Source organism: Thermobia domestica, chromosome 1, assembly GCF_964235325.1.
Source record: "Thermobia domestica chromosome 1, izTheDome1.hap1.1, whole genome shotgun sequence".
Taxonomy (NCBI): Eukaryota; Metazoa; Arthropoda; class Insecta; order Zygentoma; family Lepismatidae; genus Thermobia; species Thermobia domestica.
The window spans coordinates 118,338,513-118,361,435 of NC_137454.1; the positions used below are offsets into that span (position 1 = coordinate 118,338,513).

General features: G+C 38.2%; 1 protein-coding gene across 1 annotated transcript in view; it reads left to right on the top strand.

The window, feature by feature from the left end:
* The window catches only part of LOC145688340 (ubiquitin domain-containing protein 2), an 87,854-nt gene that overhangs the window by 47,186 nt on the left and 17,745 nt on the right, over window positions 1-22,923 (top strand). Inside the window, exon 5 of the mRNA XM_081762468.1 lies at window positions 118-288. Within this exon, the coding sequence (XP_081618594.1) occupies window positions 118-270 (153 nt within the window). The 3' untranslated portion in view covers window positions 271-288. The remainder of the gene's footprint in view (window positions 1-117; window positions 289-22,923) is intronic.

The following is a 22,923-nucleotide window of genomic DNA, read 5'->3' on the forward strand; positions in this document are numbered from 1 at the left end:
ATTGGAAATTCTAGATCTACTACGATCAGTTTCCGTATTTAGTTCGCATAGTTTGGAAGTCTAACGTAGTTTCACAATATGAAACGAAACTTACGTATTTAATTTCTGAAATTACAGAGTGCAGAAGGGGTTGAAACTTCACGTCAACGGTGGTTCTTCGGAGGAAAGCTTCTAAGCGACAAAATGCGAGTCGAAGAAGCAAAGATTCCTTCTGGCTATATTGTACAAGTAATAGTGAATCAAGATGAACTGTCGCGCGTTGATAGCTGAGGAAGATACATTTGGCAGGTGAGTTTTTTGTTAAAAAAAAAAAAATCCTCAAAAAATGCTTGATGTGTTCGTTATATAAAAATCTTTTACACAGTTACCAATCAAAGTATGTAAATTTTTATTCTCTAACGTCAAAATACGTGGATCGATTTCAATCCAGTTTCCTGTGACAGGGAATTTTCTTGGTAATCGAAACTTAAATTACTGTTCGGAGGTTATTGACATAGTAGCATGCATAAGATAAGTATATACTTCTGATAATCTCTTTATTATGATTTTTGTAAACACTGCTTGGGTTTGCAAATTCAGCCGAACATCATGAAGTTTTATCTAATTACCTCTAAATGAAATACCTTTATTCTTTTAGTCTTTATTGTCACATTTACAGTTCACAGTTTGTGGACAAATTCTGTTTGTCCCTTGGTCTCATGATTCGGTCGCCTTGCCGCTGACATTATCACTAAACTGTCCATCCAATCAAAAGATAAGAAAAATTAACATTTTTGAATATCTGGGGGGAGGGGGGGAAGACATGCGGGAAGTCGTCTGTGCCGTTCTTCCCATGTTTACTTCTGTAGTACTTCTAGTGTTATGGTTTTCGGGTTTTTATGAAAGCTATGGTAAAGACATACACACACACACAAATGCAGTTTCGTCCTTGATGTCGAGTAGTAGTGGATAATACGCTTACTTTGTTCACGTAGTCTGACTTTATTTTCCGGTGAGCTACTGAGGTAAGTATCAGTGCGTACATTTGCTTTTCTTTTACAGTTAACTCAGAAAAAATGTGCGAGTATTTCTGTTGTTTATCCTTTGTGTACATGTATCAATAGCAGTGGTGCTATTCAGCCGGTTCGCGAGAACCGGTTGTTAAAATATTTCGAGTTCGCAGAACCGTTTGTTATACCCAGACATAAACACACACACCCAAGACCTAGCCAAGAGTGAAAGAAAGAAGCCAAACAAATTTGTGTAAACACCTCTTTATTTTCCCGCTTGCTTACATTGTTGTGAAAGCAAGTAACTTTGAGTTATTTCAGTTCAATGGACAGGCTGAAATTTGAATACGAATTCCGGAATTTCGTCCGGAATACTGCGATCTATGAGCAGGCCCATTTTTTTTAGCTAAGTGCTATTTCTGTGCTAGAGCACAGGGCAGCAGAATTTTGGATTTTTTTTAAAGATTCACAATAAAGTAATATTTAAAAGTAGCAACCCACAGAGTCCCGCGCAAGAGCGAGAAAATATATTAATGTTTTCAATTCGCTCTAATTACAGTAGTTACTACGAATTAGCAAGCTTTATTTGATTATTTTTAAAAATCATTCTCTCCCATTCCCACTCCAAGGGGTGAGGATGAACTTGAACATCATGAAAACTGATACTGTTAAACTCAGCAACCTCGAAAACTATGAACTTAACACTAATATATATCGTTCTCGATTACAGTGAAACCTTTCAACTTGGCCACCTCTCTAAGTTGGCCACCTGCTTATCTTGGCCTAGTTCGTCTTGAACCTGCATTTTCCCATAAGACATTCGTTACTTATTACTCCCTAAGTTGGCCACCTGTCTATCTTGGAAGTTGGCCACACTGAAGCAATGTTTACCCTATGATGATAATGATAAATTTACCTGCGTATCTTGGCCACGAAAAATACAGTTTTGTTATTTTTCTTAACTCTTTCGAATTCCCATATGAGAGGCAGATGTTCTGTATTTGTGACTGGACACAAAGAAGCATAGATTTGCACGATTTGTTCTCGGAGGTCAATGGCCAGAACACTACCCTCATAAAGGGGTGGTGAAGGAAGATGTGAATAAGAAGGACGTACAGGAATTCAGAAAATGGTTGTACGTATTTGTTTACCCTATCTGTTTTGGTAAAACCATTAGCTATATCAGCTCCTCTCATCAGTGGGGAGCTTTAGTAATTTCGGAAAATTCTCAAGGTTAAAACTAACCATCTCAATCGTCAACTATTGGCACCTGTCGGCTTGTCAAAAGATAGCGGAGTTTTTGAGATATGAATTCCCTCAAGATTTCCTCAAAACATCGTTTGCTCCGAGGGAGACACTTCTAGCTCATTAACAAGAGGTAGTTAACTACAATATTAGAATGTGCATATCTGCCAAAAAGAATAAAGCAAATATGTCTAGAATGAACCTCCATTCAGTAACAACTTAAAAGAAGTCATATAAATTGCATATGAATTTCTCAATTTATAACTTAGATTTTCTTGTTTTCAATCTGAATAACTCAATGTGCTATAATATCAATTTCAATAAACTGCGTACATACACTTCTATTTCACAGTTGTTTGTGTTATTGTGTATTCAATCCGAATAATCCAATGTACCAGACTAGTTTTCAGGAAGAGAAAGGTATGCACATATATTAAACATACTATCAAGAGCGCCGATCCTGTGGCCCCTATTGTATTTATGAGTATACAATATTTGGTATAATTTGAGTGCAATTTGTCTTAAAAGCTTCATATATATATCTTCTGCATCTGAATTCCCCCCCCCCCCAAATTTACAGAGAAATCGGCTCTCTTTCATACTATAGTAATATTTTCTAGTACTGTATATTTTTATGATTACTCTATATACATTATTTATAAGTAGCTGTCATGCCGTTGCTTATCAAAATTTTACAATCAAGTAATACTAGAAATCCTAATCTAAAAATACACAAATCACACTTATTTTCTGTAAGTTGGTCACTTTTCGATGGAACCAATGGTGGCCAACATAGACAGGTTTCACTGTACTTTAAAAATCTCGCCCCCTTCTTGGGGAACAAGGTACGACCTTGAAGTTGAATTGAAATAAAACTGCCGCTATTCATCTCAGCCACCCCAAAAACTAGGAGTTCAATTCTAATATTGCTCGTTTTCAATTATTTTTAAAATGTTCCCATGTTATTCTTATGGGGACTTTGCATCTCCATACAGTATCTCAGCTCAGGTGTGACCTAGGGACCTAGAAAGGTCATTTGATCATTTCCCTGAGAGCTTTAAGACATATTAAATTTTCATGTTTCTATCTATTCTAGTTCTGGAGTTGAAAAACTACAGACAGCTAGCTTAAGAATTAATAGAATGCATTTTCTCCGGACAGTAAATTAAAATCTAGATGAATAAATTACATGCCAGTATTGAGAGAATGTGTCCCCGATGGATGAGTGATTAAGCTCGTTGCCTTGTAATCAAGGGGTCCCGGGTTCGATTACCGGTGGACACACAAGTTGTTCGGAACCCAAGTTAAGCTCTGTGTCTCGTCCTTAGTACGTTATCATCCCCCATGGAGGCAATGGCAAACTACCATGGGTTCACTTTGCCCACGAACCTTCGGGTCAAACACCCACCTTCTGGCAGAACATCACATCATAATCACCATTGAGAGAATTAGGCCATTTAAAATTACTTTCATACCTAAACTGCTACTCAACAAGAGCTAGTATGTTTGGAAAATCACGGTTTGTTTCTTTGTTTGAAACATAGGTTTGTGCGGAGGGGGGCAAATTATTTAGAGCACAGGGGCACATAATATATAAATACGGGCCTGCCTGTGAGCGTAATGAATGTGATACGTATATAATGCCTATTATGTGTGCTACCTATTTGTTTTTGTATGATTTTGATATCTTCATCAGTTCCGGAGATATGTCTTCGAAGCAGTGTGTACGAAATATTGGTCTTTTCATCGATATCTCGAAGATTGCTTGTTATGACCCATACTGTCATTCCTCAAAACATGGCCTTTTCCTGGTGGGACAGCCTATATATATATATATATATATATATACGAGACGTATTCCAAAAGTAAGGACTGTTAGATAATTTTAAAAAACAGACGCTCGTGCGGAACGGGATTTATTGCCAGAAATAGGTGTCTACGAAGCTACTTTACTTTCCTACATAATCACCATGCCGTTTTAAACACTTTCCGTGACGCTGACTACCTTCTGTAAATTCTCTGAATAGAAGTTTGCCGTCTGGGATTGGAACCAGTTGGCAATGGCAGTCTTGAGATCCTCGTCGTCTTCAAACTGTTGTCAACCAAGCCATCGTTTCAAATGCAAGAAAAAGTAATCCTTGGGGGCAAGGTCGGGACTGTATGAAGGGTGGTCAAACAGGTCCTAACGAAAATCTTGTATCATCATCTCGATTACAGCAGTTGTATGAGTATGCGCGTTGTCATGAACGAGGATGCTTGCGGGCGACAGTTTCCCGCGACGTCGATTTTGAATCGCACAGTGCACTTTGGTGAGCGTGTCGCAGTACACAGCTGTAACTGTTGTCCCACATTCCAAGAAATCAACCAACAGGAATCCCTTATCGTCCCAAAATACGGTAACCATCAATTTGCGACTCTTGGTGTGGGGGAATCTGAATAGCGCCACTGCATGGACTGTTGTTTGGATTCGGCGTTGGTGTACGAGATCTACGTCTCGTCGCCCGTAACAATGTGGGAAGCAAATCATCTCTCTGTTGTCGATAACAATCCAAAAACTGTCGGGCACATACTCAACTTGATATCCAAGCGTTTCTGTGACAATCGTGTAGATGGTGGTTCGTGCAACGTGGGGAAAGTCATGTGCCAGAGCACTGATCAATTAACGATCACTTCGCAGTTTTTGGTTCACTTGTTCCACGAGGTCATTCGTCTGAACACTAGGCCTGCCACTCCGATCTTCATCATGTACGTTGGTGCGACCATTTTCAAAATTGCGACACCATTTGCGAACCTTTCCTGCACTCATTACTATAGGTTCATACACTAGGCACAGTTTCCGATTGATGTCAGCAGCAAAAGTTCCTATTGCAAGCAAAAATAGTATCACACCGCGCACTTCACAACTAGCAGGAGAAACAACTCTCGCGGCCATTGCGATCTGCGTTCCACGGCTACCAAACTCTTACTGACTTAAGACAACCACTGAAGTGCATGCGTAAAATTGTGTTCCGGCCTACCCCCATTTCACTATACGTCGATATATATATATATATATATATATATATATATATATATATATATATATATATATATATATATATATAAGGAGAGAGAGAACCAGTTGTTAAAAAATTAGAGTAGCAGCATTGAGCACTGATCAGTAGTATATATAACTCCTTTGGTGGTGCCGCCGTAATAGATATTTATAAACAAATTGATATGTATGTGGTTTTACACGTTATATAATAGATATTCAAATAAAAGCCTGGATAGTGTTCGGTTATCACTTCGGGCAGTATCATTTAACATCAATTCTTAAAAAGATATTTTGAAATGCAGTCAGTTTAGAGTGATTCTGTTTCAAATCGTCCAGGGTGATCCACACGACTGTCTCAGATTTGGTTTATTTTTTAAAATAAGAAACTTTTTTTTTTTTTTTTTTTTTTTTTTTTTTTTTTTTTTTTTTTTAAGAAAAATCTTCGATATACAGCCTTCCAAATAGCACGTTTATTCCACCGGGTCAAATGCGTTTTGTTCCTTTATTATCCCTTACTCGGAACGTGCATACTACTTTCTACATAAACCAGCCAAATTTTAAAGAACTTCAAAAATGCTATACGGCTCATGTTATTCTTCATTCCTCACACTTGGGCATTCCAATAGTTAACTTAACATCTAGTTATGTTAAATTTAAACGAAACATAGTAATAGCTTCAGGCATTTTCTTTTCACCAGACCAAAACAAAGTGATAATGAACACAGTTAAGAAGCTTTACGACCCAACACCAGAGCAGGTAGAAAAAAGGAAAACAGAGCGTTTGGAGAAAATAAAACCATATATAGACTGAAGTAAATTCAAAATCAATGAAGCCCTTCTCCCCGATCAAAAACAGCGACTTCTAGAACTTCTTAGCAGACATGTCACTTGCTTTCAGTGGATTGATACTGATTTTTCCTCTATCGATGCTTACGAAGTATCGTTGATAGAGTACCATTTAAAAATCCCCAATTCACCATTCTGCATAAATTGAGAGACAGAGTGCGCCAAAGAGTTATAGAGCTTATTAATAATGGGGTGATACGTAAGTCACTCAGCCCATACCAAAATAACTTTCTTGCAATCCCCAAATCAAACAGCGAAGATCTTGGATTGGTTTTGGACCTCAGGGTTTTATCTAAGAAATCAGCTAGAATTTCCGATGCAATGAGTGGTGTCACTGACACGCTAGACCAACTTAGTCACGCGTCATTTATGGCGTCTTTGGATCTTGTATCTCTTTTTTTCAATTGAACTTGTCTAAAGAAGAGCAAGATGCTACAGCATTTGCAGTTCGAGATCTTGACTTACCACATTCGCAGTGTTATTTAACAAAAAATGCCGCAGTACACTCCAATTCCACCTTAAATCTTAGGAGTGTATTAAAAGATTTTTGAACACATTCCACAGTCGCAATTGGTATTGTATGTAGATGATTTCCTCAGTATTGGACGAACATTTGAGGACCTTTTAGACTCACTAGAGAAAATACTCACCCTGCCAGAAAAAATATTCATTACTTTTCAGTTTAAAGAAATTTGTCTTTGGAATGCAAGAGGTCGAATTTTTGGGTCATGTTATTTCAAACGGTAAAATAAAACCCAACCCTACAAAAACTCAAACCATTCTAGCACTGCCACGTCCGACTACGGTTAAACAATTAAAATCCTTTTTAGCAATGGTAAATTACTACAGACGCAAACCTATCATTAATAGCAGCACCCCTTTATAACGCGTTCAAAGGTAATCCACGGAAACTCCATGAGATGATGTTGGCGTATGAGAAAATTAAAACAACTATTACGCAAGAACCAATATTAGAAATATTTTCAACTGAAAATACAGAGCATTTACCAATGGCTGATAGCAGTTCACAAGGAATCGGTTCCGTTTTATTGCAAAAACGCAACAATTCTACCGTCTGGCGCCCCGTCGCCTATGTGTCCGCGCGCCATCCTCCTCGGGTTAAATCCTTACCTGTTTATGAGCAAGAGTTATTTGCCATTTACTATTCCTTGAATAAGTTTAGAAAGTATTTATTAGGAGCCCCGTTTACAATATTAACTGATAACTCAGCGTTGTTAGCTCTTAGAGACACTGCCAACTTATCCCCAAAACTTTTACGATGGACAGATTTTATTTTTCAATTTCAATTTAAATTAGCCTTAATTAAAAGTTCACAAAATTGTATAGCCGACCTATTGTCACGACAACCTCTCGAATTCAATAGTCAGGATTTACATCTAGTTGAACCAAAATCCCACCCCCTTCAACTCTTGGCTCTCACGAAAGAGACAGATATTGCTGAGTTACAAAGGCAGGACAAGTTCTTTTCGAAAATTATTCATGTCTTACAAGTAGAAGACAAACAACATCCCTAGTACACCACGTGGAACAAACAATACTTCTTCAATGATAACATTTTACATCGCCGTTATTTTTACAATGACAGTCATCGATCATTATTATGCATCCCGAATAAATTGAAAAACACAATATTTGAAGAATTGTATACATCTTCTACAATACACCCAGGTTTTCAAAAGATGTACTTGTTAACGTTCAAGATATTTTATTCTTAATTTGAAACCGTGGTTGTCTTAACTGTGCTAGATATCGACGGGCCTATACAGAAACGAACAGACATGTTCAAACTTATCCGCCCATAACCTTATTCCAAGCCTTCTACATAGACGCTTGTGGGAAGTTACCCACCAGTCATGATGGGAAAAATTACTTTTATGTCGCCGTTGATGCTGCGACTTCGTTGTCATAACGAAGGCAGTAGCGAATGTCACAGCTAATACATTCATTGAGTTTCTCATGAATGACATTATTACTCCACTCGGAACTCCGCAAACAAATTTCTTTGACCAAGCCCCTGCTCACAACGCCTTAAAGACAACGCAATTTTTACAAGCATTAAACATTGACATTAAGTATTGCCTCCCTGCTGCTCACCGATCAGTCGGGAAGGCGGAAGTAAAAATTCAAAATTTACAACAATCACTTAGGTTTTTAACACGATCTGATCAAACACATTAGACTGATCATCTTCAAAAGGCCACCGCGTGTAGTAACCAAACTCCCTTCACGCAACTTGGTGTCTCAGCCTTTCAACTGGTCTTTGGATTGTCCTCCACTTTTCCCATTGATCAATTACTCAAAATTCCCCGCGAAGAATTAGACAATCAAAGCCGACTGGCTGAACTTTTAGAATTACGTTCCTTGGTTAATTACAAACGAAACGAAAATTTTGAAAAAATGAAACAAAAAGTTGTCTGATAAAATCCCTACTGTCTTTTACCCCAACAGTTAGTTTCAATTAAAAGAATCCATACAAAAAAAAAAAAAAGTCAGGCACACTTTTGCCCGCCTTTCATGACCCTTATAAAATCATTCAACCGCTAGGTGCAAATTCCTATTTAGTGGAAATTGATAACAGTCAAAAACCGATAGCAAAAGAAAGATTAAAATTGTATATCCCACCGCCAGAAACCCAGGATCCGGATTTCGTCCTAAAATACAAGCAATTTCTTAAATCATAAAATCATTGCTTATTCAGTTGTCAAATGGCATTCTCACCAACATACAAACGAAAATGCAATATATCCATATATTTAAAATAGACAAGTATTTCCAAATAAATTCATTTCGCGTTTTACAAACTCCCAATTCATTTAAAAAAAAAAAAAAAAAAACGAACCATACTTTCACTACCTTTTCGCTGAAATCCCTAAGATAGACCTGTCCTCCTTGCAATAACCTAACCATCCCTCCTTGCAGTTGAGTCTAAAATCATGTATCACAGCTCTCACACACTCTTTCTTGCATTCAGTGCCCTGACTGTAGCATACTACTAGAATAATGCTAGAATACTCCTACCCTACCCTCGCACTGGGATTCCCAAACACACCCTCGTTGCTTGCATCCCCTCCCCTCCCTCTCAGATCACTCTGCTCTGCATTCCGATACTCAAACAGCTGCTAAAATAGTGACTTAAGGTTAAGCTCACTTTCACTTTCACCCTGGCATGTATATCCAGTGACCTTCCGTGTCAATGCATGTTTACATACATTGCACAAAGTATTTCACATTGTTTGAAAAAGAAAAATGATATCCACTACAAGACACAGAAATTTTCAGCAGATCTTCACCGTGTTTTAAATTACGATGTGGCACATATTTAATATTAACTTACCTATACAAACATTTAAACGAACAACAGAAAAAAAGTCACATGGATTGTGAACACTAGATTTCACATTAGGTATCTCCATCTAATTTTCCCTCTTTATAACTTGTGCTAATATTGAGTAATAATAAAGCTTGAAAATCCTTTACTCCCACAAAAATAGCATTCCATCCCTTACACCTTACCCTTTCCTACAACCCTTTGCCTGACACCGTCTATGATGCCGTTCCTGCTACCAGAAGGTAGGAGAAGCCACATCCTGTTTCCAGAAGACGTTGGGACCTCTACTTATTCCTAACAGCAGCCAAGCTCATCGTAGCCGACGTAACCACTCTTCAAGCTGCAGTAAAGCCACAGTCCTGTCCACCAGGCGCACCAGAAAATGTTTATCGCCGCAGATGCAACCTCTCTTCATGCTGCAGTTGAGTCGAATCTAGTTCATCAGGTACACAACAAGTAAAAAGTTCATCGCAACAGATACTACTGCTCCAGTTGTAAAGCCAATGTTCATCGCCACAGAACACACTGATCCAGGCGTTGTTGGAACCTGGTGTCCAGTTCTCCATTACCACCAAGCCAAAGTTCATCGTAGCAGATATAACATCCTTCCAGTTGCAGTTAAGCCACTCCAGTTTCCATCACTGCAGCCACAGCCACTTCCGGATACATTTGAAATTGTCGTCCAGCACATCATTCATGTGGACCTCACAGCTAAAACGTCATTCCTGCACGAAGTCTTCATTTTTCATTACTGTATGGATGCATCTCCAGTCCTGGCTCCTTTTTTCATATGTGGAAGACACCTGTTACCTTCCAGCTGACGTTCCCAGGATCTTGCTGATGGTCTTTGGTTCGAGGACATAAATGGATTCATTCCTTCCCTGTGCCAACCTTGTGTATTGGACTACCATACTCAGCACATAATTACGATGTTTAGACGTTGTTCGTGCGAAGAGTAAATTGACTATATGCAACAGGCCCTAGAACTGATATTGGTTCTCACCATCGCAGACTTCTTAAGTGACTGATTCAGTGGGAACATTCCTTCAAGAACACTTGTTTTTTTAAAAAAAAAATGTACTTGTTTGATATCCAGCGCATGGTATTGTGTTTTGAAAGTTTTGTTTCAGTGTTCCTTTTTATGTATTCTCATTACAGATGAAAAACCACTGCCTCTCCAAGTACGAAGTTGATTGAGATGCATTTAACTCTTGTTCTTACAGTAAACTTTCAGTGCTCCTCACTTCGTATAGTGTTCCACAAGCCGGCGTAATATACTGGACACTCCAATGTATATTAATCTATATATATAGGGTGCGGCAGCGTTCATAGTAGGATATTAAGAACGCACCATCAGGCAGTAACTGTAATTTATTTATTACCTCTTATGTCAATTAATAGTTAAAGGTAACCCATTTACTAATATGTAAATCATTGTCCATTGCGTGGATTACTTTTTGAATATGACTCCTGTCAAATGATGTCCCCCCTGCACAACAGATTCATATAGGCGGCGTTGGAAGCTTTCCATAACTCGGCGTAACGTATTCCCTGGGACATTGCCGACGGCAGTTCTGATGTGATCCTTCAACTCAGGAATGGTGGCACAACGTGTTCGGAAAACTTCTTGCTTCAGATAGTCCCAAAGGAAACAGTCTGCACATGAAAGATCAGGTGAGCGAGGCGGCCAGGAAATGTCACCACAACGGGATATTACTCTACCTGGAAATGTCTGTCGCAAGAAATCCATGCAAATTCTGGCTGTATGCGAGGTCGCTCCGTCTTGTTGAAACCATAATTGTTTCACATCCACATCGACCATACCTAATTGGGGAAGAACGAAGTCTTGCAGCATCTTTAGGTAGCGTTCACTGGTGACAGTTACAGCCACAGCGCTATCTTTCTCAAAGAAGTAAGGGCCAATAATCCCAAAGGAAGCAACTACACACCACACTGTGATACGAGAACTGTGCAATTGTTTGATGTGCAGTTCATGCAGGTATACATCACTCCAATAACGCATATTCTGTTTATTCACTGAACCACATAACTGGAAATGAGCTTCATCTGACATCAGGATGGTGTGCAACATTTGTGGATTTTGGCGAAGATCACGCATGGTTAAAGCAGAATGTTTCTCGTGAAACCCAATCGCGAGGCCTAATTTCCTGAACATCTGCAGCTTATATGGGTTAAAATGGAGATCTTCGTGCAATATTCTCTTGAATGAGCGATCGGACATATGCACAGTTTGCGAATGACGACGAGCAGATTTTTTTGGGCTACACAATATTGCAGCACGAACATTTTTCACGGCTTCTGGTGTCCGTACAGTTCTTTCACTTCTTCCCGGTTTGCCATTGCAACCAGAACCTGTTGTTCGAAATGCACGTACCCACCTCACAATGGTCCGTCCATCTGGAACTTTCCCATAACGTCCCAAGTTGAAATGTTGCCAAAATAGACGCTGGGTAGCAGTAACAGAGTCGTTATTCTTGAAATAACTTTCAACAGCAAAGGCACGATGCTGTGCACTCCACCGCTCCATATCACTGTCACACCCGAAATGGCAGCTCATTAGTACACGAATGCGGCACGAGCTGGCGTGCATTCATGCAGTACGTCATTGTACTACGCAAGTCAAATTACGCTATGAACGCTACCGCACCCTATATATATTGTAATATCCCATGTGATGTTGTAAACAAACAATTCGATATGTCAGTGTTTACAAACACCACCACGTAGTTCGGCAAGTAGAGTTCACACCAGATGGATCTACAATCACTTGCAGACGACGGCTTCTAGCCCCTCCCACGGAGCAGAAGACAACATCGGAGCCCCAGCGCCACCGCCACCCAAGGAACCCTATAAATTGGATGGACAAAGGCTTCCATCGGAACATAGAGCAGGGCCTCTAGTCTGCTTCGGGACTACGTCTATCCTTTCTCCTGGTTTAGTCTGCTTCGGGGCTCTGTAACAAAAATTAATTTTGTGGGGGTACACCCCACTCTTTTATTTTTACTTCCTCGTGAGGCCTCAAAGAGACTAGAGGAAATCCCAATAGGTTCAAAGTGGTTATTCAGCTGCAATATGTGTTGGATATAGGTTAGATGAAGTTTCAATATCAAAAAGGACGTTTCTGCTATAACATTTATTTTAACAAAAACTATATATGAATTCAACAACAACAGAATTATTAAACATAGAGAACAATAACCATGAAAATTTCTCATAACAAATTCGTCGTCAGAAACGTCGATCTTTCGATGCAGAATTATCATGACATTTTAATGAACTTCGGAGTTGAACAGTTATGTTTCAATTTTAATTTTATAAGAATTAAATGTCCAATAGAAGTATTTAATATCACTATCCCAGTTTCACTTAATACGCAATACATTAGCCCATATTGCCATAAATAATAAGGCATCCCCAATCAAACCAAGCAGTCAAGTTAACTAAGTGAAAAGAAAGAAAAAAAATGGAAAAAAAATACAAGAAAAATAATACAAGAAGAATGATTAAAGATTACTCATTATCCTATGCTAATATGGACTATAACAATTATAACTTACGATACCACGAACTCCTGTTCTAGAAATCCACACCGAAAGATATGTAATGGAACGTTATTCAATAACATTTTTAGAAGTTCAATATTACTGTTCCATTCTCTCCGTCTTCCTATCTGCAAATGCACCTGACACAAGGTTGAGTATTCTTACATCAGTTCAACTAGTTCCAACTTTTGCCACTAGATGTCACTATGTCTTTGATACGTATAGAAAGCATCTATCACTGCCTACCTCTAGCGACTAAACTGGTAACTACTTACTCCACTTTCTCATATCAATCTAAATGCTCACAATCTTAAAGTCTTTTTTTTTTTTTTTTTCAATTCCGTTACAAAATTCCCCCACAAGGGTGTATAAATAATTTAACAGACAATAAGGTAATTGAAAAAAAAAATGATCTGTCTCTGTTGAAATCAGACATGCCAAAATCGGAAGGATCAACTCACCATGTCCACTCACTTTCCAAACAAAGATCTTACTTGAATATGGGCCCACTTAATTCCGGAATATTCAGAGTTCCATGGAGTTCTAATCCTTTTCATAATGAGGATGAAAATGTGACAACCATCTCGAGGATCCAGAGTATTTACCAAATGCAACTGATGACGAAGAAAAGAAAGTCTCTACCATTTCTGACGATGTATTCCCAGGGACATGAACAGGCATGGACAAGTACACACATCCTGCAGGATTGAACAAAACAAACACAGTATACAAACATAATAAAAATGTCTAACATTTAACATGTCTATCTACATATTTACAATATTTAAGGTTATCACATGTGTTTTCAACAAACTTTACTTCCATGAATATGATTCAATTACTAATGAATAGAAATTTCAAATGCAATTTTACAATTTACATTTAAATTCTTTCAATTTTACAAATTATGAATCTCTTGGAGGATAGTACTTTTTTATATGCATTACATTCCTTTTAATGACAATGTCAGGATTCTCTATTGACTTTAACAAAACAGTATTTTTGGTCGGATAGCAAAGTATCTGGAATGGGCCATCATAATTCTGACTTAGTTTCGGCATAATTTTCTGCTCGATCGAAGCCTTTAACATACGCTTCACTAAGACAGAATCACCCACAGCGAATGTCACCGGAATATGGCGTTTCTTATAAGCGGATTCTTTCCGACGCCAAGCCTTTTCTATATTTTGAGCTATCCTCTGACTCATCTCTTCCTTATCTTGTGTATTATTCAATACACCAAGATCTATGATCCATCTAACATCAAGAGGATTCCACATTATTCTCCCAAGATATAATTCGCCAGGAGTTTTACGCGTTTCTGAATTCTCTGACGAGTTCAAAGTATATTGCACTTTGTAAATGTGATCAGCCCATTTAGTTTGGTTTTGATTTATGTACGCCTTCAATATCAACTTTATATTTTTATTTTGTCTTTCCGTGAAATTACAAGAAGGCGAATAGGGAGCTGTACAAATATCTTGTATACCCAAACTAAACAAATATTGGCGGAACTGATCAGATCTAAAGTAGCTCGCATTATCGTGCAATAATCGAGCTGGATATCCGTACATATAAAATATCTTATCCAACTTGACACATATAATCTTAGAAGTTATCTTTCTAAGTGGTTCAATAATAACGAACCTCGAAAAGGCATCCGTGACAACTAACAAATATTTATATCCATGACTAGGTAACCAAGGACCCATTACGTCAATATGTAAGCAAGCATTGGGTTTAGTTTCCTTTTTCGAAAAATACGTACCATAAAGAGGAATATTTCGATCTTTTATCCGCTGGCAGATATCACAGCGTTGAATAAATTGAGCGATATCTTGATACAAATTGTCCCAAGTAAAGCGGCTTGCAATTTTAGCGATGGTCTTGGCCCGACCACCATGACCACCCCCGACGATTTGTTCGTGGAAGAATTTAATGATACTCTCTTTCATACTGTCAGGAATTACAGCCCGAAGTCCCCCATATACCTTGCCATTCGTCCTTTTTAATAAAATATTATTTTGGATAAGATATGGTTCTACTGTATGTTTATTTTCTATAGATTGTATTATACCTTTCAGCTTTGGATCCATCCTTTGCAGTTCTCCTAAAGGCTTATTAAAAAGAGGTAATTTCCAAAAGTTTATAAAAGATAAATGAACATTTTGATCGTTAACAGTATTAATCTCAACAATCTCATCGCCCGGAGGCTCGAAATCAACAAAACTATACATACGACTGATATAATCAGCCAAAAAGTTCTTTTTACTCCTAAGATGTATTATATTGAAATTATATTTACTTATCTTTTCTATCATAGAGCCGTATTTTCTTTGTCTTTTATGATTTTTCAAAATCCATGTTAAGCTGGCATTATCACAAAATACTGTAAATTTATTATGATGCAAATACATATCAAACTTATCTAAACAGTAAATTAAAGATTTCATCTCAAGTTCAAAAATATTCTTCGACCAATCAGTTGTTGGAATTAACTTACTAGCAAACATCACTGGTCTTAATAATCCTTGATCATCATACTGACTAAGGATTCCGCTATAACATCGGCAAGATGAATCGACATGTACTACAAATGGACTTGAAAAATCCGGGACTTTCAAAATGACATGATTTATTATGGCTTCCTTAATTTGATCTAAGATTTCATCTTCCTCTTTACCCCACTTAAATGGATTTTTGGGACTCTTAAGTTCGTATAAAGGCCCTAACAATTCTCCATAATCTTTCAAGAATCTCAAATAATATGAAAGAAAACCCAACAGTTTCGCTAATGCTCTACGATTTTTAGGCCTAGGAAGTTGTTTAATCACCTTCACTCTTTCTTGATCGATATACATGTTTCCTTCAGAAAATTCATAACCAAGAAATTTTATTTTACGTTTACACAAACGAGTTTTATGAGGGGAAATGGTTACACCATTCTCTCGAAGTCTTTGCAAAACTTTTTCCAGAATCTCGTTATGTTTTTCAATACTATCAGCATGAACTATTATGTCATCGACAAATATGTCTAAATATTCACCTTCCAGGTCCCTAAACATTCTATGCATTAAGCTAGACAATACAAAGCCTGATGTAACAAGACCCATTGGTACCTTGCGAAACTGGAGTAATCTAGTTGGGGTGGCAAAAGCTGTTATTGGTCGAGAGCTAGGATGAAGTTCAATTTGATAATAGCTAAACTTTACGTCAAAACAGCTAAAATAACGATGTCTCCCAATGTTAGCTATAATAGATTCTGCGTGGGGACTCGGAAATCCTGTTATTAACACACGCTTGTTGATTTCTGAGAAGTTGACTACTAATCTCGGCGATTTATCCTTATTTGAAATCATGAAGCAGGGAGAAATAAATGGCGAACTTTTAATCTCTTCAACAACCCCTTTTTCTATTAAAGAATCGATAAATTTATCCATATCTTTCAATTTGTGTTTGGGAACAGGATAAGGCTGTGTAATACACGGTGTAGTATCAGTTAATATTATCTCATGTTGATAATCCTTTATCATACCTAAATCATCAGTTATGACGTCTTTAAATTCATTAAACAATTTTTCAACATAAGGTATTAAATTTGGAGAAATAATATCAATAGAGAAATCAACATTACCTTTTCCATTTCCTTCCAACTCATTGGGAGAATTCTGGAATTCTGATCTGGTGGGATTGTCTACACTGACCCCAGCTGGAACTTCTTCCACAAACTGAACCTCTCTGGAAAAATCTCTCGAATCCATCTGCCTAGATGAAGAACGCCGTGGTATATGAACGTTTGTCTCAACATTGGTTCGGTTGGAACTTCCCCTTCTCCACCTAGATCTGGCCCGCTGACGTTGACCGGAAACCATCTCTCTGCTCACACCCGAAACTGTTTGGCCTAGAGAAGATCGATTAGGACCACCACCATTGCTCTCCACACCTGAAGTTGAACGATCTATCTGCAAAATTGACTGTGAATAGTTACTAGTTAATGGGGGTTTTAATGATTGATCAGGTAAATCAATGTCACTACGCATCACTGAAAATCGACGATCACTAATTGGAACTGATTCCTCAGGATGTTCTGACCTCTGAGTGATAGGCGACTGAGTATGAACACCACCACTGAACTCCGCCACTGCTGAATGATAACCATCATGTAACGCTAATCGTTCATCCGAGGTCGTTGACGGTTGACACCTCAAACCATGACTGCTCACCTCCACTGAAGACTTATCACCACTGCGCACCGTTGACGGACGCTGACTTCGACGTATAGTTGACTGTCGTCTAAAATTCCTGGATGGTACTACATTTGTCTGGTGAGAGACATCTAGATCACGCTCCGCCTCTGAAACTCCAAGGTCTCTTGACATCATGGATGGATGGTGACTACTCTGATGAACAGACGGGCATCTATTTCCCACATCACACGATGTTGATGATGGACGGGATGAATTAATAGCAAAAGTCCCTTGACGGAAACACCCCGCTGATTGACGACGATTACCAATATTTCCAGCTGACCTCTGAAAACCTCTTCCTCTACACGCTGACGCTGAGGAGCTACGCTGCATAGATATAGAACGCGATCCAGGTCCAATACCATTATTCTCATCTCCACTATACTCCAATCGTCGATCATTTTCAACTTGACAACCTTGTCCAGTAGAAGATGAACAACCTACCTGGTCCGTGTATTGCATATCTGCACCAGGAAAGCGATATATAGAGTTCTGAAGTGAAGCGGTCGTATTACATACTCTAGGACGACATCCGGTATTACTATTCTGTCTATTAACCCCACTATTACTTACACTAGAATGTTTTAATAGTGTAGGATAATCAACAAATATATCCGAATGATGAGAATCATGTTGATTAAATTCAGTCAATTTAACTTCTTTGTTGAGTTTCTCAAAAAATAAAGTTTTATTTCGAATGTCAATATGAGCAAAATTTTCGTTTAAAAACGAAATTCCCAATAATAATTTCAAACTAGGGTGATCAATAATTCCAAACCAAGCACTAAAACAAAAATTGTTCACGAAAAATCTTAATTCAACCATTTCTTCGATGTTTACAGACTCCTTGTCCAAAACAGTTACTAAATACTTTACAGGTTTAACTTTAGGTCGACATTTCCTACATATTTCCTCAAAAACTGTTCGTTCACATAAATTCAGAGTTGAGCCTGTATCAATAACAGCCGGGTAAGGCGTTCGACAGATGGAAACCATCATTTGTAAAAGATAATATTGTTTCTCCATTTCATTGTTTACATACATAGAGTCTCCCCGAATATTGCTACCTTTATACGGACATCGATTCCAAGCATGATTACCACTACCACATACATTGCAAACCAATCCTGACCCAAAATTTCTAACGCGATTTTGTTTCGTAAGGTTACGTACAACTGTATTCGAAATATATTGATTTTTTACTGTTTTCTGATAATCTAAGGCATATCGCCTATTCATCTCATAACTTTCGGCAAATTCTAAGAATTCATGAACAGTATTAGGCAAACCAGTTAACAATAATAAATCCCGAATCTCAGGTTTGATTAAGTTTGAGACCGTGTGACAAAATTCTACATCTGACATTTCCATATTCAATAGTTGCAACACTGATATTTTTTCACGAAGAAAATTTAGAAGGGATTCATGCTCTTTCATAACTCTAAACATCTTACTATTGTAAAATTCCGTACGAACTAAAGGTGAGATAAATTTTTCCAAAATACATTCAGAAATATACTTCCAATCAGTCGTTATATTAAGTAAACGCTGCATCTCTTCAAACATTTGATTCTTACATTTACTTAAACTAGCAACTAAAACTGCTTCAGATGGTGCAACCTTCATTTCGATCATTTCGTTTACCTTCAGCAAGAACTGACATAAAAGAATACCACTATTTTCATTCACAAGAGGTAGTTCGCTAATTTGCATCTCAATAGACTTATAAATACTTTCTGAGAACATTTTTGTGAAATTACATGTGATAGGTGGTTTATTCAACCCACGATAAGGACGAACTTGTGGCACCGCACAGCCAGCGAAGTCCAACAAATCAGAAACATCCCGATTCTGGGGGGCCCCCCCCGGCTCCTGCGGTGGGCACATCGTCAATTTGCACCAGAGAACCAACGGGAACCTCGTTACCCCCTGGTGGATTACACACAGGAGACCAACCTGTGAACTCTCCTCCATAACGAGCAGCAAAATTCATGATTCTGATTTTTTTTTTTTTTTTTTTTTTTTTGAAAAATATAATTTCTAATTGACAGGCCGAAAATGGTCATAAGCTACCCTGTACAACACACTAAATTTATTATTTCTATAACACAGTAGAACCATTTACATATACTACGTATATCGGAACAAATATTCCTTACAACAGATTTTCTCAATGCCTAATATTCGTATTATTTCCTATGCTGAAACGATTTTTTTTTTCCAACAAGTAGGGGAATGAATCGCACACGTACTCTTTACATTCAATCGACAACATACAGATAACTATAATGGGACATCGAACCAAGTACCACAAATCAGGACTCGAACCGTAATGCACTAACCACTCCTACCTTCCGGGATCGAACCTGCGCTATCTTGATCCGAATCAATATTCAAATATTTTACCGGAACACACCCCAACACATGTAATAATACCGGGATACGACCCAACACAGCAATAACCGGCATTTGCAGATAGGAAGCTTGTAACAAAAATTAATTTTGTGGGGGTACACCCCACTCTTTTATTTTTACTTCCTCGTGAGGCCTCAAAGAGACTAGAGGAAATCCCAATAGGTTCAAAGTGGTTATTCAGCTGCAATATGTGTTGGATATAGGTTAGATGAAGTTTCAATATCAAAAAGGACGTTTCTGCTATAACATTTATTTTAACAAAAACTATATATGAATTCAACAACAACAGAATTATTAAACATAGAGAACAATAACCATGAAAATTTCTCATAACAAATTCGTCGTCAGAAACGTCGATCTTTCGATGCAGAATTATCATGACATTTTAATGAACTTCGGAGTTGAACAGTTATGTTTCAATTTTAATTTTATAAGAATTAAATGTCCAATAGAAGTATTTAATATCACTATCCCAGTTTCACTTAATACGCAATACATTAGCCCATATTGCCATAAATAATAAGGCATCCCCAATCAAACCAAGCAGTCAAGTTAACTAAGTGAAAAGAAAGAAAAAAAATGGAAAAAAAATACAAGAAAAATAATACAAGAAGAATGATTAAAGATTACTCATTATCCTATGCTAATATGGACTATAACAATTATAACTTACGATACCACGAACTCCTGTTCTAGAAATCCACACCGAAAGATATGTAATGGAACGTTATTCAATAACATTTTTAGAAGTTCAATATTACTGTTCCATTCTCTCCGTCTTCCTATCTGCAAATGCACCTGACACAAGGTTGAGTATTCTTACATCAGTTCAACTAGTTCCAACTTTTGCCACTAGATGTCACTATGTCTTTGATACGTATAGAAAGCATCTATCACTGCCTACCTCTAGCGACTAAACTGGTAACTACTTACTCCACTTTCTCATATCAATCTAAATGCTCACAATCTTAAAGTCTTTTTTTTTTTTTTTTTCAATTCCGTTACAGCTCTGACTGGGAATCCTAACCTTAGCCGCTTAGCCTGCTTCGGGGCTCTGCAGAGATCCTGTCTGCGACCATACGGTCAAAGACCACCTAAAACTAACCTTTTATACTAGAGATTAATTTGTACAGTATTTTGTGTAAATACTTTTATAGAGAAATTTTATAATAAAATTGGTAGTGGGAGATCGATTCCGGACAGGGGGGCCGCGATGGTTCAGTAGTAGAGCGTTCACCTTTGGTGCTTGGGGTCCGGGGTTCGATCCCAGGCCCTTCCAAGTGAACTTTGTGGTGGACAAACACCGTGTGCGTGGGTTTTATCGGGGTTCTCCCGTTTTTTCCCACTTCATTCCACCACATCATTCATTACTCACTATCACCGTCTTCTTTAGCCTAACCAGCATAACCGTGGGACGTAAAACTCGAAAGATTTCATTTCATTTTTTTTCGATTCCGGACACTCTTTTTATTAACGCTCTACCTATACTTATATGGGACAAAGTTTTACAATATATATATATATATATATATATATATATATATATATATATATAATAAGCATAGGCGGATTAAACCAAACGTCTTAGGGGGGGCTCTTTATTGTAGAGTGGGATATGTTCCCCGAAATTCCCCCCCTCCAAAAAAAGAAAGGTAAAACGGATTCAGGAAAAGAGGGTGAAAGATATAATTGCTACGGAATTTTCACCACAATGCCCCCTCCCCGAAAAGATATTCTGTCTACAGGCCTGGTCGTGGCTATGCTTTACTAAATATTTCGCTAGAAAAAATATCAGGTTAAACATATTTTAGAACGCTCATAATGTTTCTGTATTTTTGTAAAATGAATTAAACAAAAGGACAAAAGAACTTACAAGTTTCAACGCAAAACACGCTTTTCGGCGAATACCACACAAAGCGTATTTGTCGATATAATATTGTCGCGATCTACGACAATGTCCCTATGACATTTAAAAGTGCTAGTCCATTCAGCCGCTTTTCGCCAAAACGAGATCGCAACCACGTTTTCAGTCGGTGCAATGTCGATTAAGATTGTTCTGCACTGGCCACGCTCGAATGCAGGGTTACAAATTTAGTTGATGTTGAGTTAAACGTCCTTTTCAGCAGCGAGGCTATATGAGACCTACTGATTAACGTGGAATCCGTACCACAGGGTTACAAGTATGCGCAGCAGTTTTCGAATAGTCACATGAAGATCTTCGTCGCTGGTGGTTAAGGCCTCCAACGCAGTCCGTGATAGAGTTCCACCTTTTTCTTTAATTCTCTTCCATTTAGAAGTGCAGATTGCGAATTCAGAACTAAAGAGGGAAAACAGCATTTTTTCTTGAGTTCCGATAGTTTTGTAAAATCTTTCTGCTAGAACGCGGAAGTTGTTGCTCAGAGTTTAGTCAGTTGCGCGTGTTGGCAATAGAATGTTGAGTCCGTATACATTTAAAACTTCCTGCGCAAGACGAGTTTTGAGGTCTTCTACAACCGACTCCATCAAAGGAATGTAGACAGTTCTCCAGTAGTAAGATATCGTGTCATCTGCCCTGAGGTTCGTACGATGTGTTGTCTTTGGGTGAGATGAGAAGTTTGAATCTGTACGTCGACACTGGAAAACCATTCTGGATGTTGCTTCGAAAGTTGCCTTGAATTCTTTGCTGTTTGAACGCTTCTTGTTTAATGCTGCGATAGTGTCCTGAATGGCATCTGACGTTGCGTTCATGTCTAATTTTGTCTTCTGCAAAAGTCAATTGAGGGGAGGGTTATCGTGAGAACGCCCTGAAGACACGTAATAGTTACGATAAACTCGCTGTCGTACATGGCAGAAGAAAATGTCCATGCTTTGGCTGCTGTATCTAACTCGGATCATTTGGAACACACTATAGAACCTCACTTATTTATTGGAATTTCACGTAAAATTGTAACACCGCGTCGTTCCCTTCAACCCATCTCGTTTCACACAATGTCTCCAACTGGCCACTAACCATAAGCTTAAGGACAGTATTACGTTTTGACGATGCGGTGAAAAACGCAATGATCTCTTTCGTTGTTCCCAGACAGTTCCTCATGCACTGTACTGACGACGACCTGGAGATGGACAAGTTGAGGCTGTGACTGCAATATGAACAGTGCAGCGCGTTTGAAGCCTCCTTCTGGATCTCCTGCACTGCCCGGCGACTTTGAGAGGTCATGACGGCGCAACCATCTGTACCAATACCAACGCAGTT